Source organism: Struthio camelus, chromosome 2, assembly GCF_040807025.1.
Source record: "Struthio camelus isolate bStrCam1 chromosome 2, bStrCam1.hap1, whole genome shotgun sequence".
Taxonomy (NCBI): Eukaryota; Metazoa; Chordata; class Aves; order Struthioniformes; family Struthionidae; genus Struthio; species Struthio camelus.
This window is the reverse complement of record NC_090943.1, coordinates 62,848,203-62,870,985: the sequence shown is the minus strand read 5'-3', so window position 1 is coordinate 62,870,985 and position 22,783 is coordinate 62,848,203. Positions and strand designations below refer to the sequence as shown.

General features: G+C 38.5%; 1 protein-coding gene across 7 annotated transcripts in view; it reads right to left on the bottom strand.

Annotated features, from left to right (window-relative positions):
- The window catches only part of RAMP3 (receptor activity modifying protein 3), a 98,100-nt gene that overhangs the window by 26,641 nt on the left and 48,676 nt on the right, over positions 1-22,783 (bottom strand). For 5 of the 7 annotated variants that reach the window (XM_068936071.1, XM_068936068.1, XM_068936069.1 and 2 more), the window contains 2 exons: positions 13,000-13,029; positions 9,841-9,973 (listed from right to left, as the gene is read on the bottom strand). In XM_068936071.1, the coding sequence (XP_068792172.1) occupies positions 9,841-9,973; positions 13,000-13,018 (152 nt within the window). In that variant the 5' untranslated portion in view covers positions 13,019-13,029. Of the gene's footprint in view, positions 1-105; positions 275-9,840; positions 9,974-12,999; positions 13,030-22,783 lie in introns of all 7 variants that reach the window. The other 2 variants (XR_011139774.1, XR_011139775.1) reach the window with 1 other exon arrangement.

The window sequence follows — 22,783 nt, the reverse complement described above, 5'->3', positions numbered from 1 at the left end:
TACACTGAGGCTGTACAAAAAATAAAATGATTGGTCAGTGTGGGAACAAATTCTCAGATCATGCTCATAACAAAACAGAATTCCACCAGATACATAAACATTTACAGTGATGTGAATTAGCTCTGGACATATAGCTAAAGACAGGTCTTGCCCTTTCCTCTTCTGGTAAGGTCCCAAATTTGACTATGCAGAAAAATAAGAATTCTAACATCTTCCAGGAATCACAGACCAGCGTGTCACACAGCCATTCTCCCACAGCAACATGAGGGGATCTCTGGGCAACAAAGACAAGCTTGATGAGATAGAAAGAAATGCAGGGAGTGCATTATTATGCAATTAGTGCAGGGACTGCACTATTACAAATTAATTCTTTCACCAAAATAGAGAAACCAGTTCTTCTCATTACACGCATTACTCTGCCAGAACACTCTGCCAAAACATAAGTCGTCATTTCACTCTCAGCCTTTCAATTCACAGTTATTGCTTGGCTGGCAAACGCAGAATGATTGGCTGGGAGTTCCCCTGGGTAACAGGTATGTGACTTTATACACTTGCAAGATGACTGTTGCACTAGCAATGTAGCCTGGAAATAATAGAACACCTTACACTAGAATAGATGATACGTGATGAAATCAGAGGACAAAGATAACAATCAAACCCTACATTTCTCAATTTCAGTCCAACAGCAAATACATTTTCCTGGGGCTGGTCTCTCCCTTCCGGAACTGGTTATTGGACTCAAACACCCAGAACTGAAACTCAGCACTATTTTTTTGTATCTTGAATTATTAACAGTTATTGCATTTATCAATTTAGCTGCAGAAAAACATGCCAGTTTGCTTTGTTTGCATGAGAAACTGGTTTGGAGATACAATTCTTAGACAATGAACTCCAAGCTGGCATGCTTATGTGGGAACTCAGATTAAGAGAGGACTGTTGGCATGACCAGATGTGTAAGGACACAACTGAATAAACGTGCAGCAAGAGAATATAAGATGTACAAAACATGTAGGTATCCCTTTCTCTTTCTTGAAAGGAATGTCTATGAAGGAAGATTACTTTCTGGGCTCACTTCTCCTGAACTGCATCGGAGGGAGACTGGTCAGCTCTGCTCATAGATAGAGCAATGCTCTTTACTATATCTGTCACTGTCCAGAGTCAAGCAGCATCTTGCCCTCTATTTTGATGTCATTATGTATTTGCTTTAGCAGTGGTGGTAGGGACACATTCTTTACTGGCATTTGGTGTCCAGCGCACCAGGCAGACAATGTGCCTCCTTTGCCTAAATCAGGATCCTTCTGGTAGTTCAGTAAAATAAGCATCAACTCTAAGAGATGAATCAAAGAAGGGAAATGTCCTATGGCTAAATATGTTACTGTCATCTTCACTCTTTCAACAGTTATCCCTTGATTATTTTTCTATGTTCTTACAGTGTAAGACTTTTAATATGAAAAAACTTAAACAAGCCAAAATCATTGAGGAAGTCCACTATTTCTGTACAGAGAAGGTGTCTGGTGGTCTGTCAGCAAACAGAGTAGGCCTCCTCCATAGTTGTAAATGTCAGAGAGCATCATTATTAGCCTTATGGCTAATATACACTTCATATCTAGATATAATGATGTGAAAAAGTCAGGGTGGTTGACTGGGTTGTACTATAATGTAGCTTAATTTGCGCCATTTTTCTGTATAAGTTATCTTTGAATGCCGGTACTGGATGCCCTTGTGAAAAAAAAGTAGTATAACTTTTTGCCTTTAAGATATGCAATGGAGGATTAACCAATAGCTAAGATTAAAGTCAATGTAGCAAGAACTGATATCACTTACTAAGTAAAAGTTTCAAATTACTCAGAGTCCTTTATATATGCATCCTTTTGGGTATAAATCAGTACTAAAACTTTTTGCATTGACATGCTATGTAGATCTACATTTCTTACCTCTATAGTGTTTGTCATCACAGCAGCTAATCAACCAGAAATGCATACATGGAGTCTGTAGTATTTCTTCTGGATTTTTCGAATTAATCTTTTGGGAATTTTGCCTGAGCAGATACTGTCTGCTTCCTTATAATCCCTGTATTTCGTTCTTTGATGTTTAAGGACTGAATGTTTTATTAAAAATTGTCTTAAAATATTCTGTTAAAAATATTATGAAATATTATGAAAAACCATTGCAGCCCATGAACTAAAAATAAAAACGTAACTTGAAAACTAATGATAAACAGGGAATCACCACCCAAGGAGGACCTAATATCTTAATCAAGCATGTGAGGAAAACAAAATAGGTTTTGCTAAAAATATAGAGAGTACGTAAATGGCTCAGGAAGAAAAGATGTAGTTACAGGTACACAGACTGATGTGAATCACTTAGGAACATGGACTCATCTAAATGGAATACTAGAAAATGCAAGATTATCGTTCTAGAAACATATATCATACCAGTCACTCTGAGAAGGACCTAATATCATGCATAGTTTGTAGAATATATGCTCCTGGTATTACTGGCATTACTATGCAGCCAAGAGTGTTAAATACACATATTCTGGCAGAAGAAAAATGCTGAATACTCAGTAGGATCAGAGAAAAAAATATTAAGTGTGTATATAATATTATGAAAACTACTGCTGGATGCAACATTCAAATCTATAGTGGGAAACTTTCTTCAAAAGAAAAGCTGCTGAAACATGCAAAGGGTACAAGAAGTCTGGAATACATACATTACCAAGATAGACTTTGAAAGACTGATCTTAATTTATCCAAAAAAAAAAAAAAAAAAAGAGAGACTGAGAAGTGACTTAAAATTGACTCGTATGTATTTATATGGGAATAAAGGATTTCTGGTAACAATGAGTTTTACTGTATCAGGGAAAGGGGTAAGAAGGCATAATTACTGGAAAGTGAAGTGTGGAAAACACTGATTAGAAATAAGGCACACATTTTCCTCTAACAGTGAAAGCAGTTACCATATGGAACAATATACCTACAGATGAAATGGATTAGTATTCATTTGATATCTACAAATTAACAGTCAATGTCTTCCCTTAACTTATTCAGTCACTCTTATGGGGGTTTAAAATAGTAGTTACTGGGTGGATTCTGTGGCCTGTACTATTCAACAGTGCGGACTAGATGACCACAGCCATCTCTTTGGCCTCAAAATTACTGAAACGCTAATCAAAATACTCTGAAATGTATGGAAAATGGTGACACAGAATACAGAGGAGATACTGTTGCCTGGGAGCAGGCCAAAAGTTTAACAAGCAACTGAGAACAAAAACTAGCACATTGCAGTTCTATATTTCGATAATGGTTAGGGCTGGGAGAGATAGAGATTTGTCTGAGGACTGTCTGTTCTAGAAAAATTGTTTCGAGGATCTAGTTAGAGTTCTTTGGAAAATCCTTTCCTGAGCTAATGATAGAAAATAATCTAGCCAACTACAATAAGCAAAAATTTTTCAGGTACCTGTAAAACTGCTCTGGATACCCCCATCTTCATCGCATCACTTCCTCAAGGAATTAATAGTTGGCCTCTTAACTACAGTCCCATTATAACTAGATCAGGACTTATCACACAGAGCATGATGAAAAAAATCCTGATGGCTAATAACGGGTGTGTGGAGAGTAGTAAAAATACAGATTTTACATATTTAGCAATTGTTAATAAGTATTAAGGATATAATACATTAATAATAAAAAAACACATTAAGAATAAAAAGCTTTCTGCAATTTTCAATCTTCTAGTGAACAAAAAGGTTATCTGCCTTCATTAACTCCCTGCATAGCCTTCACTCACACTTCAGTCTCTGCTTGTTTACTTCCTGCATACTATGATAGTTTCCTGCCATTTAAGTTACCCAGCCACATTTTAGCTTTTAGAACTATTTCCAAATAACCTGAAATCATCAGCAAAACTATGAACAACTGATCCCCAACTCTTTTGTCAATGAATATCTCCAGCCATATTCTGAAAGTTTTACATGTCTATCTCATTTAGGCATTTCTGGTTGTCCTTCATATTCTGGTGTCCAAGCAAGAAACTCTGAAACTCATGATGTCTAAATGACTTAATATATTTGAAAATCTCACCTGGACCCCAATATAGTTAAGCTTTCAAATACTTTCTGACAAGCTAACCCAAAGTCTTTGTGTCCTAACTTCTGTATGAGTCCTCACAGAAAAATGAGGATGTTATACATACACTAATAGGGAAATACTCTCCAGACAGTGCTTCTGTAAAACTTTACATGGAATTTTAACATTTATATTTGGTTGTTATACATTTACAGCAAGGCCAAGATCAGTTGTGGGGACTAAAAACCTTATGCTGGTTTCCAGTACTAGTTGCTATACATGAAAGCATCATCTGTTTAAAACAGTCAAAAGGCTGCTTTTTTAAAGAATAATAATCAGCCTTGAAGTTTCTTAAGAATAAAGTTAAGAAACAAGTAACAGAGCTGTCAGAAAATCTTACAGTATAATTAAGTTGGAGCAAACTGAAGTCACTCAAATCCATCTAGTGACAGTTTGGTCAAGCAGTGAAAGAAAGCAGATAATTGCTATTTACAATTCCATAATCAAGGATAGCTATTTACCAGGAAGAGCTAAAACTCCTCCATAAACAGTTTTACAAAAAGTAGAGCTCCATGAACAATTATATTTTGATATAAGATACAGAGCCAAATTTTGCAAGAGCTTTTTAAGTGAAGAGTGCCATGCAGAAATTACTGTATGAAAAAGTTTCCTTCTCAGAAAGTTGCATTAGTTATAACCCCCTACCTGTTCCAAGCTGGCTAATTTTTACTGCAGGAGGCTAGACTTAGAATCAGTGCAGACTACATACTACCAAGCTTAAATATTTAAATTTTGAGTGACCACTGCTAGAAATGACATTTTTTCGTTTAATTTATCAGAGTACTCCAAATAAAGAGCTACGTGTTTCAGTCTCATCAGAGTTCCTTCAGCAAGCTGGAAGATACTAGCCTATATTCTTATCATAAAAAGCATGATGCCAAATCATAATGTCTGTTCTCAATATAGTTAAATTCCTAAAGGTAGAACTAAATGTGCAGTTTCTACAGTGCAATAAAATCTTAAGCTTAAGTTTGTAATCTGGACAAGAAATGCCTGATCAATACTTGATTCAGCAAATAAACTCCCAAATAAATTTTTCTCTCTCCTCTCCCTCTTCTGAAATGGAATTTCAAATACAAGTGATAGAAAGAAGTTTAAAAATATATATATATGATGCAAAAATATAAACTATTTTTCCTGCTGCATTTGGAGAAAGCTGGCATTTTCTGATGCTGCATATGGGGGAAAATGAACATAATTTTTCCAAAAAATGTTTCATTTTTATTTCACATTCTATAAACAAAAAAGCACATCACACTGGCAGATCTCTTGAGACAAAATAATCTTTAAAGACAGGCAGGAATTTTCTGGTACAGGGAATGAAAATGACACAAAAGAGGAAGAGCAATCAGAAAGGATAAAGGCAAGGTGAGTTGTTAATGCTAATTGAAAGTCAGGAGAACTCAAGAGTCTTCTGTCACCTTTGAACACTGGAAGAATCTTCCAATACAGTATTTTAACTCTTGAAGCAATTTTAGCACAAGGCTTGCAAAATGCTGCCTGTTTCTTCACCTGCATTAAATACTCAAATTGTGTGGATTAGACCTTGGCCTAGCTCACCTGGAACAAAAGGGGTGATGGTTCAATGTGCTGGCCCTTCTCAAACTGTGTGTCCCAACCTCAGCCTTCTGTTTTCCAAAACTAGAAAGTGTATACAACCTTCTTCAGCTGCATTTAGTGTAGAAGTGTAGAGACAAACTTAAAATGACTCATCACAGACCATTTATCACTTGGGAGGAAAATCTTGTTAATATGGCCCACGGTACATGATCCATCGTCTGTTGATAGTACATAATCTTTGACCCACGTGCTACAACCATCATCACATATGAAAGGAAAAGAGAAAAATATAAAATACTTGAATGAGAGTTTGTATTATAACATTAATATTATTTAGAGTATCTGCTTTCTAGGCTGATGTGATTCATTATTCAGGTAACACTTCAGTCCTTTGTAATTTGTGGTAATTATGCTTTTTCCTTTTTAATACCAAAAAAAACTATTTTTATCTTGGGGGTTGGGCTAGATGATTTCCAGAGGTCCCTTCCAACCTCTGCCATTCTCTGATTAAACAAAAGCAGAATCTAATACTTCGAATCCTGTAGGTACCCTTGACTGTACTGCAAGTAATCCCATTAGTTAAGGATACTTCTCAATATGAACAAGATATCAGCAGTGAATTCAAATTTATGATTGAAACACAATTATGATGGAGATCATATCGGGGAAAATTTCAGTCCTTCCTTCAAAAGGAGGAAGATAACTTGTAACTAGATGAGTTATAATTTTGAAATTATTGCTCCATACCTACTATAATAATTAAGAATAAATTATTTATTAAATAAATTATTAGCACTTGCATTTTAAGACTTCTTCTGGTGTACACACATTTCTTTGTCAGATTTCAGTGCAATTTCTGGCTACTTAAGAGGGGGAAAATGTTGGAATATAGAGTAAACACAGCTTAGGCATGCAAAATGAGAATTTTGCAATTCATTTTTTGCTTTCTGTAGAACATTGATACATCTCCACTACTGTAAAGGAATAATTACTTCTCAATTTTTTCAGTTCTGAAGGACCACTCTTCTATCTGCTTGAATGAAATTGCAATTTTTTGATCAGAAATTGTGCAAGTAAAATAGAAATCAAAACAGGACTTGATTTTCCCATAACATGCATAGTTAGTTTTAACAGTATGTCTTTAGCTTCAAAAAAAAAAATCATTTGAGCTCAGTATTATCCAGAGGCTTAATGTCAACACTGTGACATACACTGCTCACTTCTCTCACTGGGAAGTTACAATACAATTAGCCAACGTGCTAACTATCAGCTCTCCATTTCAAGGACTTTATTCCCCACTGCTTCTCTCAAGTGTCACTTACTCCACTTTGGAAGAGTTAATCTGGACTACCTGTTTTGCTCTTGATTTATTGCTAGTACACTGTGAAATAATTTCCCCAGTGCTGACTTCCAATTGCAATGACCATCACAGAAAAGTCAGGCTCCAACACATCTGACTCTGTTATCCTATCATTTAAATATTTCTGTATAGCACAAAATCTAAACTCTGTAATACACCAAAGGTTGTAATACAACTCCATACGCACCCTGAAAACTGCACCCTCTTTTCTTGTGGATATCTTCTTTCTCACCTATTTACAAACACTGTTTTTCTCTTTGCCCCAAGATTTGCACTCTTACATAAAGAAGTTTGCTTTCTATATGGTAAGAGAATTTCAACAGCTCTGTACTAACAGCATTTCCAAAAACATGACACATTCATTTCTCTCTTTTCCCACCTTGTTCTTAAATTTCTTATTAAATAAGGGGAAAAAAATGCATTGTCAAACATTCAGTTGCATCACTTTCTAGCACAGACTAAGAGTACAGTAAATAGCTTCAGGTTTATGGTAAAAATAAGTTTTGGCAAGGTAGAATAAATATCTCTAAATATTCAGAGTACTAGAAAATCAGAACAACACCCCTTGAGGTTCTTTGGGCCATTCTGCTACATACCCAAAGAGAAGAAAGCAGTAACTTTGCTTTGTTCATAAATTATTTTGAGTACAATAGGCAGAAATGCCAGTTATATTGCCCAGATACATTATGAAACACACCCCGCCCAGTACTGATGTCTGAGCCTTCAGGGCAGGACTGGCAAGTTTCTTCAATGAAAGGTAGCCAAAGAGCCCATTTTCAGCCACTCCACAACTCACAGCAAGAGGATTTCAATGCACTATTCCTGTCTCAAAAGCCCACTCTAACTAGATCTGGCCATATAGCAAAGACGGCAGCAAGAATATATTGTCATCCTTAGGGTACCAAAGGGACCAAGCTGGATAACAAGGACTTACCTCCTCCTGCTTTTCTCCACAATTGGAGAAGAGGCACGTATGCAGCTTTCACGCTAGCGCCGTGTGTTTAAAGGCAGGCTACCATCTAAAAGCTGAGCTGTAGTGTCATCCAGCACACGCAAATAAAAGTGTCAAGAGGGAATAGCATCTAAGTGGTTAATATGCTGTCAGATTGTGAAAACATTATCAACAGGTGAGACATTTGAATACAGGTGTCAGTAGCAGAGAAACACAGGGAACTGCTGTAACACAGCACAGAGGTCCAATCCTTCGTTATCTGTTGTGTCTACTGATGGTCAGCCAGTTAAAATCCACATGAAAAACATCAAGCGATACTAAACAGCAGACACGATCAGAGTTCATATGAGACAAGGACACATCTGGGGCTAAATGAAATTATAACAGATGCGGTAAGGGCTAATCTGTGACTACCCCACCTGAGGAGCAGCCCCGAAACCAGAGTACTGCATCGGTGCAGTTTCTAATCTAGGAAGAGAATCTGTTCAGACTGGCTCACATTTCACCAGAGCTAATTCACTTGAGCCTAGTTTTCTGAAGTGTCGAACACCTGCGGTTTCCTCTGATTTCAATTGGTGTAGAGGGTACTCGGCACTTCCGAAAACCAAGCACTATGCGTGAGCAGACATGCTTTGAAGAAGTAGGTGCTCCACGAAGCCAAAAAAGCCACAAATTGCACGAGCTCACATTACTGTGAGTTTCCTCCAGACCACAGTTTGAAGCGTGCAGCTTTAGAGAAAGATGTTTAAACACCTCCAGCAACCACAAAACAAGAATAGAGATCAGAAAATAATAATGCCTCCCTCATTACTGTCAGTCTAGCAGGTTTTAAGTCATTCAAGCAGAACAGGTGGTGCTTACTCTCCCCATGCTATCTGGCAGGCATAAAAACAAACTGCAACAGTATCAACACAACAGATCATTTCACATTTAGACAGGATAATTTCACACAAGAGGTAGATTTCTGAAACTGTGCCTCAGGAAATATTGTCATCTTATAGAAAAAGAAATCAGAGAAGGAAATTGCATTGCTACCAACAAAGAAAATAAAATAGTGTGATTCTAGAATCACATTACTTTAGTGCTTTCACAGAAAAATGGATTTAAGTAACATTTGCATAAAATATACTGAAATACAAGGTAAATATAAACATAGCCGAGGTAAAAGCTATACCAAATAGCATTCATTAGCCTACTAGTTAATCTCCACTAATGTGATTTATTTTGTGCACTCTTAGGGTCAAGAACTGGGTGTCTCTCTGCGAGCACGTGGTCATATTGCAGGGATTTAAGAGCGACAGTTTAGCCCTCCGCAGTGGGAACTAAATACAAGAGGATTTCAATTTATCTGGAACCCAAACATTTTACATGCATTATAGATAATGGTAAACCATGGCTTTCATTAGGTACCGATAAAAATAGCCATGCAGCACTGCATATAAATTGTTGTGAAAGGTGCTCTGAGAGCAAATGCAAAAGAAAGGATTGTTAACAGAATCATTCCTTTATGAAGCATTACCCTGACTTTCACTGCTGTAGTAAGCGAAAGCAGAAGTGAAGGCAAGTGAAAACTAAGGCAAACGCTCCCTTCACTGACTTCAAAATACAGCAAACATTTCACATCGAGCAGAGCAAAACCTTTTCCTCAACAGAATTGCTAAATTTTATCAGACTTGGCCTGTGAAGATAAAATAAAGACATGTTTATACTAGTCTGCTTGAGAGACCTCACACATGGTTACTAGGTGTTAAGCTGCCCTTGGCATTTGAGGGGATCAATTTTCTTAAAGGATAGTCACTATAGGAAGATGAGAATGTATCAAAACCAAAACTAACTCTTACATGATAAATTCTGTCAGGTTGCACCATTTTTTAGAGTCTATTTTCTTCATCATTTCTTCAAAGGATTTTCCACAGGCAGGCAACTTTTCTAACATGAGGGATTCATTGCAGAGATTAGTCTGGTGGCGGGCACCTAGGTAAAGTCAAAAAACACCTTAAATTCCAAACATTGAAATAGAAGAGGCATGAATGCATTTTTCACAAACTCATTCACATAATTCTGCCCGCCACTTACATTGCTGTAGACCTAACATTCAACCTTCTAAACAACTTGATAGGTAAAACGTATGTATATTAAAAAAGTAACTCAGTATAAAATACTATACCTTGCCTTGCACAGAGAAACCTACCTAGTCACCTTTCTAATCTTACTGAATTTCTAACCTTACTAACTTCTTACTGAACACCTGCACCATTAATTAAAAGCTAACTAGAGCTGGCTGGTCATATACTTCCCAGGCCTTCAGTGTAGAAAGTATTGCTCAAGCTTATACAGTCATGTCCCATTGAACTAACTATATGACTATAAATATCCTTTATCAGAAAAATTTGTACACCTTATCAACTAAAGGCTTGAAAACCCATGGTCACAATTAAGATTTTTGCTTAATATATCCATTAATGGAATTATTTGCCGTTATCTGATGTTAATGTTATAAGCATCCAGCTCCTCTGAAAGAAGGAATTAACCTTGTGTTGAGCAAGCCTGTACCTTTTGCTATATGTAATGGCAACTCCATGACAATATTTAGAGTCAGAGTCAAAAGTACTTATCCAGCCCACACCTGAAGTGCAATATATATAAATCTATAAAGCCAATATTTTGATATTCCTTATAAAATTAAAATTCTGAAAAATTTTTATTCAGAGTAATTGAAGCACTCAGTTTTGCTAAGGCTGAAACATTCTGTTTTGATTAGGTAATTCAATTTGGAATATGTCTTCCTTTACCTTTATCATTTCAGTTATTTTGATTCCACTTTTATATACAAAATGTATACATTTTGGAGAATATTAAAAATTACTTGTAGATGTATCTGTCAATATATTTAATATAATGCCCTAAATTAAATTAGGAAACTAGTTAGAAGAAAACATTGGCATACCTTCTCTTTAAACCAACAGAAATTTGAGAAAAATTTCATCTCAACAAAACCGCAGTCCTAACAAGTCTGTGTGCCAGATAGCTCCCTTTGAGAGTTCTGGAGGAATAGTGTGTTTTTTTTTTTTTTTTTTTTTAAAAAGAGAAAAGCCAGGAAGAACAGACCATTTTGTCCATTTTTTAATCTTTGAGAAACAAAATCTATGTAGAACCAGGTCTTGCACCAATTTTTGAACCAACATTTTTATCTATCCACATTGCACAGAGGAGATATTTCCTTTCCTTGTATTAGTTACATTTGGAGAATAGGATCTCATCATTGCTGAAAAGAGCTGGTGGCCTTGTTCCTACCTCAGCTTCTTTGTCTACTGCTCCAGATAACCTGAAATCCTGCCTTCCTCCATGGAAGAAGGATCTGACTTGCTGCTGACCAAGAGCTGCTTTATGGTTGCCCTTTTCAAAACTCTTCCTCCAGCATCTAAAATTTACTTCATTCACAGTTGCTATATAAACAACAAGTGATACCAATCTATGGCTGTCACTGGGGAAATTTTACCACAAAATCGAGGTTCCTCCCAACTTTTCCCCCCTTTCTAACTATATCCTGATTTTGTGTTGTGTCAGCAAAAAAATAGCGTTAAGTGAAGTAAGGTCAAAGGCATGCAAGTCTTCATTTGATGAAAACCCAGATACAGTCCTCACTCTCAACGGGGTAGAGATCCTTAGTATTTATTCCAACAAAACAAAAGCAAGATGTTTGGTTTCAGACTTCTTAACGTGATGCAGTTGTTGATTACAAATTGAAATATCTCCATTCAAAATGAGACATGTGATTGTAAAACAGCACCAGGTGCACACTACAGTGCTTAATCCATGAAGGAGACTCTTCAGAGCTCTTCTTTCAGAGCCCAAGTAGGAGTGCCTTGCCAATTTAATTCGTGCTATAGCAGCTGATTCTTTTAGCTGGAGAAGACACTGACTCAGTAATGCCCTGTGCCAACTAAGAGGCAGCCATCATATCTGATCAACAAAATACTTTGCTTTCATATACTCTCAAACAGCAGGACTGTAATTGGACAGTCTATTTTACCTCTAAGACCCTAAGACTGTTATTTCATACTGGCCACAAACCTCTTCATGCCTACGGCTGACTAATTGGGACCATCTGGATAAACCCATTACTTCTGACCCTACCTACTTCCTCACATCTCATTGTCAAGAGCTCTTATGGCTGACACTAAGACTTCATCAACATTTTGAAAATTCAGAACTACAATTTATCACCAGCAATAGAAATGATAAGAGTTATGAAATATAGCAAGCGTAATTCTGTCCTTTAGAAGTGAACACGATAGTTAAAAACCCTGTCTATTAAAGTGTTCCCACCAATTCATCTAGCAGTTATAATTTATACCTTCCAAAGGTAGATGTGCAGATAAATATTAAAACTGGGAGGAATCCACAACCAGATATGATAGATGTATGCCTGCCAACTTGAATTCTGCAGGGATGCTTTTACAAAATTTAGGCAATGCTAGCTGCCCTGGCTGATTATTCTAAATAGCAAGCTATCACTTGATTTATAACCCTATAAGTTCAATGGAATAGAAGCTTTTTCTCATTACGTAATGTGCACTGTTATTGACTCCAGCTCCTTCTCAGTGGAGTGTTTAAATGGATTTTCCATGGCCTTGGTATTTTTGGTTGCATTTCTTCAGAACTTTAATGGTTTAAAAGATTGTAAGAAAGTTCTGAGAGAATGCATACTGTGAAAAAGATCTACCTCCTGAAATAATGTGATGACATAAGAATTTCCGTCTAAAACCCTGGCCAAAGGGTTTCAAATTTATGAATAATTCTGCAACTTTACCATCGCTATTGAGACTGATCTTTACAAACACTGAGCCACTGTCTGTTCATAAAACCAATGGACAACAGCAATTGTAAAAAATGCATGAAGGCTGACTAATTGAAATGAGAGAGAATGGAAGTGCTTTATAAATAGCTATCATTAACAAAACAAAAATATATGTTTGAATTTTAGAAGTAAAGCTCACCTGTTAATCCAAGCGTCATTAGACCATTAACTAGGGGAGGAAAAAAAAGATAGAGATTGGTTAGATATCTTCACTTTATTCCATAATGCATAGACTTAGTGCAGATACGAGCAAACCTGAGCCTATTTCATGCTTCAACAAAACACCTCATTTTAACAGTAGTTTCATTTTTATTAGAACGTGTTTGAATGGAAAAAATGAACATGTAGAGAACAGGAATTTTTTAAAATTGCTTTTTATCTATCTTTTAAACAGTTGAGTCATGTAGACATTTATTGATCTGTCAACATCACTTTTTCTGTAGTTTCCAAAGTTAAGGATTAGGGACAAGGGAATTTTTATTTTAGTTTCTTGAAGGGACTGACATAAAGTTGGAGAAGCAAACACATCCACATGAAATGTCAGTCAATTACGCATTCTAAAGTGCAAAGTAAATCCTTTTGTTATTGCAATTAAGTAAGCACAAAATAAAAAAATAAATAACGCATGTCCTATTCATCTGGAAATATAATGCTGTGTTTTGTGATCTCCATCTTTTCCACAGTGAATTTATATATTTGGAAAGACATAAGCTCAAACCCTGTAAGTATCTGATGTGGAAGTTATGTTAACACATGTATGTTGGATGAGTCTCCTCATGGAAACATGGAATATGCCAACAGAAGTTGTCTTCTGATCAGCAGTTTGCAGTACCTCCAGATGGATGAAATTAGCAGAAGCCCACTGAGTTAGCGTGGCTGCAGCTGCACTTAGCATTTTGCAAACATAGCATAGGAAGGATGTGACTTAATTATTTTTGACCTCCTTTTGGAAAAGAAAAATTGCTGGCAAATCTCTGCAGTGCTAACCTTGTATCAGAAATAAAATGAATAATTTCACACAGACTGATACCTCCTGCTCCGTGTTTATACCCTGTGTGTCCTTCCAACAAAATGAACGAAGATATATGGAAAAAAATCAGTCCCAATTACAGTGATCTAAATTCTGCCTTCACTGAAATACGCCAAACTTTTGACTGAGTTAAATGCAAACTGTTGTGTACATACATCTGAGAAGAATTTAGATCCCTCTAAGAATATATTTTTCTTCCAGCCAAGCGCTAATCTCTGTGTTAACTGCTAATGAGCCAGAACGTACTGAAATTGTGAAGAGCAGGAATCCATGTATCAGAACATTTTATTGCATCCAGACACATAGAGCTGGAATTCCATTATATACTCTGATGGCTGCATCGCTTTTATAAATAAAATACTCTTTTTTTCAAAGCTATTAACTACCATACTAGTAAATACACTTTAGTCCCATTGATAGGTTTTTCTTTAATCTGTACTTGAAAATGTGCTTCATCAATTCCACAAAACTGAAGATGGGATTAAAAGTACACATTCTATGAAGAAGCTAAAACGACCTATTCTGAGGAAACTGTGAGGTGAACATAGTTTACAACGAGAGAGAACCAATAAGAGAAAACAATGTATCCATATTTTAAAAATAGAGAGATTAAGTGACTTCTCCAGTGTTGCTTAAGGAAGCTGTGATAAACCAAGTACAGAATAAACAGCTCTTGGTTCTCAGATTTGTGTTCTATCACAAATCCCTCTGGTCACAGGAAAACCTGTTTTCAGCATTTTCTGATCTGATTAAAATAGAGTAACACAGGCTATTTCATACCTACCCGCAACCAAAAGAGTCCAGATATATTCAGATAAGGGTAAAATAACAACACAGACCACCACGTGCTATCATACTTAACTCTCACCATTTTCAGGGGTCTCAGATATTCAACTTATAACAAAGATTTAACAAGGAGACCACAACTTGCTGGGCATGACAGCTTACACAGGAAGTATGCCCTTTCAGGCAGCCCTATTAAGAAGGGGCAAGTCCAGTGTGTTTCTTGAAGTGTTTATGCCATCACATCTCATTAGAAGAAACATATTAGTGCGAAGCAAAGTGCAGTCAAAGCCATTGGAAGATGTTGCCCCAACCCCGTAACAAGCAATTTCCTAGCTACTTTTTCACGCATTCTTACCGGAACCAACATTTGAGGTGAAAAGCGGAGGTCCATTTTAACTGTACCAGTTGCCTGCAGGCTTAGTCATATTAATACCAGTTCACAGCAACTGCCTTCAACTTGTATTTATTCCATATACTGTAGTAGCAGGAATGACTGCCTCTAGCACTAGTGGAATCAGAAACTAAGACACCAGCCAATTTAAAATTGGAGTAACTGGTACAATGGCAGTGAAGGCAAGACAGGGAAAAACAGGTTTAGAAATGTATTGTAAAGAAGAATAAAAGATAAGCAAGAGAGGAAAAAGTAATAGAAAATAAGAAAACCAAGAAACAAAGCAAGCTTCTATTACCAACCTATTTCAAAATCTTGTGCATTAAAAAAAGAAAATCTGATCCTAGATATTCACTGTAGCCTTTTATTGCCTAGTCTATATTCTCCTTTTGTGATCAGAAATCCTCCTGACATTAAAGAAGAAATTCAGAATGGACTCACAGCAATATGTAAATTTACCGTTGAGATGCAGGAGAAGGTAATTTTTGTTCTTTAATTACTCAGGTACAGAAACTTCTGCTTTTTGTGAGATAGACAAATATTTCTCAATATTTACCTTTATGATATACTGTTATTACGCACTGTTGCTTCTTTTCCCTCAGAGGCTTAAGAGTAGTACTGAAAGTCTTTGTATCTCAACTACTGAATAAATCTAAACAGTTTTTTGCTACATGTTCCACAAAACTCTTCGTAATAATAATTTTGAAACCTTGTATAAGTGTACACAAGAGGAAAGCGTCAGAATATTATTTTCCTTTATCTGAACTTTTCTTCAGCATGCTGCAATTAACAACAAGACTGCAAGACTTCTGCAAGGCTGCAATACTTCCTCAGAATACAGATACAAAGTGTTTCTTGTTTTACCTGACCTGTGTGTGCAGTTTTTCCATCAGCAATTACAGTAGTGTAATCCTATGTATACTTTGCCTTGTACACACTCAGCTTTGAAATTTATGTTGTCTGATCCAAAAACATGTTCCTTCTCAATCATTTCTCTCACAGCAAACAAAAAACATTTAATGATCTCACGTTAAAACTCAAGTTCGTACTGTTACACCTTCTTTAAAAAACAGTCCTGTCAGTCACTATCATCTACTGCTTAACAATATGTCTGGACATCAGATCAGTACTGAGAAGTTATGCAAACTAAAACAACATCTGCCTCTTTCTGCAGAATCTTACGCCTGTACAAAAAACGGATTGACATAGTTCATAAAAGCAATTAAGACTGCAGTCTGAAATGCAGCTGTTGCTCTGCAGTCATACTACAATTTGTTGGAGATGCAGTAGAGAGATTAAAATTCTATTAATATCATTTGGTTGCATAGACCAAATGTCACTACCCACGTTTCTTTTAAGTCTTAAATACTGAACAACCTGATCTTACAGGACAGTATGTACATTTCTTTAGATATTTAAATGCTGCATAGATAAATCTACCAGTTGCATAGATAAAGAAGGTGTTAAATTCATCAAACTTTTGTTTAAACCTAGTTTTATCATTACACAGCATTCGCACCAAGATCTGCATGAGTGTTTTCTGGCAGGAATCAATAGACACTTCAGGATATCTAAGGCGTAAGAAACTGGTATAGAAAGATCTTCACTTATGTTCTGACATAATGTCTAAAGGCAGCTTGGAGTATGGTAAAAACATTGGTTACAGTTGGGGTAGGATTTCTTTATGCTTATCATCTGCGTTACTGTTGCCTCTCTGAGGTCAAGAGCCTCACTGCAGTAGGCCTCTACAGACACAGAAGGAAAAGATGAGCTTACGCTAACATCCCATGGGTGCCTTCCAAGGTCTTCTCTAAAAGCCCTGTAAAGGGGATATGCCAAATGCGTGTGGCCAAGACACCCCAGGCTACAAAGGGGCTGAGAGTCCTGAAACACGATGGGAAAGCCCAAGCAGCTCTCACACCTGAGCCCCCCACCACACTGCCTGACTGACAGAAGCAGCCCACTCACGCCTGGAGTAACCCTGGATTCACTTTAAAGTTACCTCACCCCTCACTTCAGCACAGCTTCTCCCTGTGGCTTGTTGGGAATCTCAGAGCAAGAGAAAGGAATTTCCTATGATAGCCTTTAAATACAAGCAGTATAAGCCAAATAGTTTCTTCAAACGTATTTCGTCAAATACACTTTTTCACTCTGCATAACCTCTATACCTATCCTCAGTCAAATACAGAAAGTAAGCCTTTCTTTAAAGGCAGATCCAAGCATATCTCCCTGTTCTAACTTTGCATGACTTTAGCGCACAAAGCTTTGTAATATCATCTCAAGTACAGAGCTGGAAGAGGGGAAGAAGAATTCTAAGTTAGCATATGGCCATGATGCTCAGAGGGGAGAAACTGTTCTGGACAGCAAAAGAAACATCTGGAAGAATATATCATCTCTGTAACTTCAGCTACAAGCCAAGGTTTGCTGTGTCAGCTGTTGGGAAAAAAGGCACTGATCCTTAGTGTAAAATAGTTTTGACTATTTGACCATTGAGTTTTGACCATCTCAATCAGATGAAAGCCTAACCCTAACATAAGTCAGCTTTTCAACCCACTGGAAGTGAGAGAAGATACAATTATGAAGTTATTGAGATAGATTTGGCTTACCATTCTCAGTGCCACTGCCTACAACCCCAAGAGAAGAATCTAATGCTGCTAGCTTCATATAGGGATATGGAAGCTTGAAGTCATGTATTTCCCAACACTTACGATGCACCTCACTCAAGCACCTTAGGAAGCTGGCTGTTCCTCCCCCCTGTCGCACACTGTGTTTAAGGATCTATGCTTTTACCCTTGTCTTTTTTGGCCTACTTCATAGCACCACAAACTGCAGCTCTGGGTTATTTTTTAAATTGCTTCTCTGAACCCAGTTCTCATTTCAGCTAATCACACCAGGATGCTAAACCCTCAACAGAGATAACAAAAGATAATTTAGCATAAAATTGCTAAGTAGATGGGCAAAGCATCAATTTCTCGTACAGAAGAAAACTGTAACGCGCTCAGGAAAGCAAAAATTGAGGATGATAGTCCATTCTGATGTGAGCTCTCGTGAGCAAAGTACAGAGAGAGCTCATGGAACTGGGAGACTTATGGGGCTAGTCACAGACAGCATAACATTAACAGAGCATTTGTTAGGGAGCAGCACAAGTGGGGCTGCTCTGCAAAGGGGGCCGAACCAGGTGCCACAGTGACCCCAGCATGAGCTCTGTCCTTGCCAGCAGGGTGCTGACCACCAGGGTCTGAGGAGGGTGGGCAGAGTCAGAGGCTGGTGACAGGCTCCAGCAATAGCTCTGACACAGCCAGGGCACGAACAGGGTTCGGCCAGGGGTGCAGCCAGGAGCAGAAGGAGATAGGACCCGAGGCTGGGCTGGAGACAAGGCTATCCAACACATGGATCCAAAGTCAATCCATGAATAAGCCAGGACAGCAGGAGGCAGGGCCAGGCCTAGGACTACATATGGCACAGCTCAAGGCAACACGGCGTGCCCTGGCATGAGCTGAAAGGGAGCTTCTGGGCCCACAGGCAAAGGGGGTGAATGGGGGTCCCACGTGAGGCTGCTCAGGGCCATTGTGCGCTTTTAGTGCACTCAGATCCCTGGCAGCATGGCAGCAAGTGTCCAGTAAAGTGCAACTTTGTACCCAGGTTCAAAGAACATAATTCAAATGGTTCAAGACAAACAATGGAAGGTTAGACATGAGAATGGAAGCTGGGAAAACGCTCTAGAAAAAAGTCTAGCTTTTTAAAAATAGATATATGTAATCTAGTATTTTACTATCTGGTTAAGCTAATTAGAACAGTACGTACTTCCCTCTTCGGAAGAGATTGAGTTCAAAATGTGTACACATCCTTATATAGTTTTTCCTGTCCTATCATGCAGGGACATAAGCAAGTCAAAGGATATTCCCAGAGCGTTAATTTGCTTTAGACCTTGACTTGAAGCAGTGAATTTGGCATGGGCAGAAAAATAAAAGTTCACTGGGCTGCTGCATAGGTCTTCATCTGTTCACAGTCATGATGAGAACACAAACTGCTTGCTCATGTCCATTCCTGGTTCTGATCAGACACCAATCAATACTTACCTGTATCCGTCAGTAACCACAAACTACAGTTTCCTAACAGACATGTTCACCAGACAGATATAGCATGACACCATGTCACCGTAATGCAACATCTCTGTTCTCAGAATTGTCGGTGAATTCTTCACTTGATAAGCTACAGTAACAAATGCCAAAAAAGTGCTAGGAGCAAGGAATATCTCCAGGAGTTCCTATTTCCTACTAAATGCTCAAAACAGCCTATGGAGCCATGCTTCATATTTCCCTCTTTAAGGACCAGTGAACCTAGCAATCTCATATGCACAGCTGGCACAGCTTCAATGGAAGTGGGTAGAAAATGGCCCAGATTCAGGTTATTCTAATGCCTGATGGTTTTAGGCACTCCTCTAAGAGGAGGAAATTTGGACTTCAGTTTCTCAACAATTACATTGCTGTTCCATAAAAACTGACTACCATCACTGCCTCTCTTTACGTATATGTTTTAGAGAAGAATGGGCCCTTTTTCAATTCTTTCAAAAGGAAAGGAATGAATTCCAGACTCCAGATGCTGATGGAGGTCCCTCTTGCAGGTCTTACTCAAGCATCTGTGGTCCAGGTAGAAGTTGGATCTCAGACACATTTTATTCTCAGTGTTTCCCATTCAGAAGATGGGATATCTCCCTCAGCTTTCTCCAACCCTGAATCAGCACACCAGCTCTCAGGAATCTCATTCTGTGACATTTCGTTCTCCCGATGCACTGCTTAAACAAAAATTGCAAAGTGCTTTTGAAAATGGATGCTAGAAGGGTAGTATATAAGAATAGGTAAGCATAGCTACAAAATGAACCCCATCACATGCACACAAACACACATACACAGTCTTAACAAAAATGAAAACCAAGCAAGCACTACTTCTTCCCTGAGTAGTGATGAGCAGTTCAGCTATGAGTTGCTGGACTGAGATTAGAAAAGGAGAATTTGTAGCCTTTGCAAGTATTCGGTATTTGCTTTTTCCTGGAAAAAACAAAAAAGCAGTATCTTCATTAGGTCAACTGGGTTTGATGTTACAGTGACACGATACCAAAGGCCGCTGCTCACCTTTTCTGCTTCTGCCTCAATTACAAATCTTCCCTACCTTTCTTGTGAAAGTTTGGCATAAAATGTAAATGCAGGATGCAAAATCTCAACCAAACAGAACATTCACAAATCCTAAACCAGGTTAGTTCTATTTAGTTTCTATTGCATAACTTTTGTGCTACTGAAATGCTTGGTAAAGTTTGGACTTCGCATTTTAGGGTAGGTTCCTATGTCAGACTCCAACCGCATGACTTCAGCGGCCATATTTATGCTGTCCTTAAAGCACTGAGAAATAATAGCCAATTCACCATTAATGTAGTTTCTCTGTGTGGTGTAAGACAGCTACCTCCTATGGACTAAGTTGGAATGCTGCTTTTTCACTACCCTACCTTTCTACAAATGGTACACTGTTCAGCAGTCAGCAGCATACTGCTGTGGTGAAAAGAATATGAGCACAGGACAGATAACAGGCCTGGGCCTGACAACTGGCCAGCACCTGATAACCAGCCAAAAACTTCACCCACGTGAAATTTTTGCAGGAGTCTATTCTTTGTATAACATAGTTCTATAAAGGAAAAAAATCGTTTTCAGTTTTGGAGAACAATTCTGGCTTAGGAAAAAATACATATTAATTCACTGCCAAGGCAACTCATGTCAGCATTCTAGGAATTCTATTTAATTCAAAATTAAATTTTTATTTTGAAAAGAGCTCAAAATTTTCCACAAAGTTTTGCGGTTTTTTTGTTTGTTTGTTTTTCCAAAAAGCTATCCAAACTAAACTGCTTCAACACTTGCCCCCAAACTAGAAGAAAATAAAGAAAATATCAAAATCATCAAGCTCACACTTTTACCCAAAGGTCAAGATCTGCAATGCCAGATCTGCACTGAGCGTTCACAAATATATCCTTGTGTGAAACATCAATCAGCTGTGAAAGCATAACAGCAGACTCCCGCTGGTCCTAAAGTGTAGTCCTACGAGAAGTGGGTTGTCTTAGAGTTTGCAATCAAAGAGATAAAGAATTGCCTAGTGACTGAACCCTTCCTGCAAACTGAAAACTATCTGAAAGATGTAGCTGAGATGAATAACCCAATCCAAACCCACCACGGAGATATATGGCACTTCACAAAAACTGCTGGCAATAGAGGAACCGAGGATGGTTTCAATACTCAACTGGTATAAGTAACAGAAGGGACATCCATCCTCTTTGGAGCAGTGACTGCAACCCATTATCTCCATCCCAAAGTTGCTGTACCCTCCATCCCCGGTGTTGAAGATTTCTGAGCCAACTACAGAAACTAGCATACACTGAACAGCAGCAGGCTTCTAAGGTCCTGATTAAAACATGAGATGCAGTAAGAAGAAATGGCATGTACCTCTGGCTGTTTTCCCAAATAAATGCCGGACGTAGACACTGCCAGAACCCTTGGGAGCAGGTGTCCCAGCCAGCCCTACTGGGCACAGCCACCAGGCCCCATAGCCAGGAAGCAGTCGAGTGGAAGTGAGCAGTAAAGAGCCTCCATGGTATGCCCCCTCATTTGAGGCTGCGTGAAGCTCAGGCCCTTGGTCTCAGTCTGGCCATGTTGCAGCCCTGCCACTCCTGTCCACAGACCTCCCTGATCCTGACCTGCTGCCATGGCATCCTGGCCTCATCCCCACAGCTGCTCCAGGCCAGCTCTGGCCCCAGTCCCCATCGCTGGCCCTGCAGCGCCCGGCTCCCCTGCCCAGGTGCCCGACTCTGCTCTCCCTGCTCCCTGACATACACATAGTAGATGTTTCTCTCCCTGTAAGACAGCTGCAAGTGAATACATACAGCAGTTTCACCATTATCTTTAAAAAAAATGAGTCCAGTTAGATATTTATACCTGCTACATAGTGAGATAAAGGTGTCTATTTACAGGGAAAATGAAATGCAGCTTCTCAAGTGTCCCATCCTCAAAAAGAAAACTGACATCAATGTCCTTATTCTTTTGGGTCTAGAGGCTGTTGTAAAAGTACAGGACGGAAAAATAATGTTATTGGTACAAAAACAGATCTCTCACCTGCCGACCTTCAAATAACCCTTGCCACAGTATACCCAGCTCAGAAGGTCGTCCTTTGTTCGCACTGTTACCAATTGTCCCTTCTACGCTTGCCTTTACAGTAGGCACAGACTGGCGGGGGGGGGGGGGGGGGCGGTAACAATCAGTGGTGTGAAAGCAGCAGAGGAAATGAGACAATTAAAGTTCACAGAGTCAGGCCATGAGAGGAACCTGGCACAAAGGAAGGATGCAGAGAAAAAAACAGAAGCTTGCAGTAAATATAGTGCTAGAAATAAACATTACACTTGCATTCAAAACTGGCCCAGAAAAACATATGCCTACATCAGAACTTTGATGGGCAGAAGCAAGGTGAAGTTGGGGGAGCGCATTGATCTCTTACTGCATCAGCAAAGTATAACATCAGCCCAGCCCTACTTGACTCCTGCTCCGCGTCAATACTACACTGTAGGGCAATCTGGGTTTGGGAAAGACCAATGGGTTAGTCAGGGGGACATCAGCATGCAATGTGGCATATGTGAAATTATTTTTACTGGGGTAAACTCTAAGGGAAAGTTCAGGAGATTTC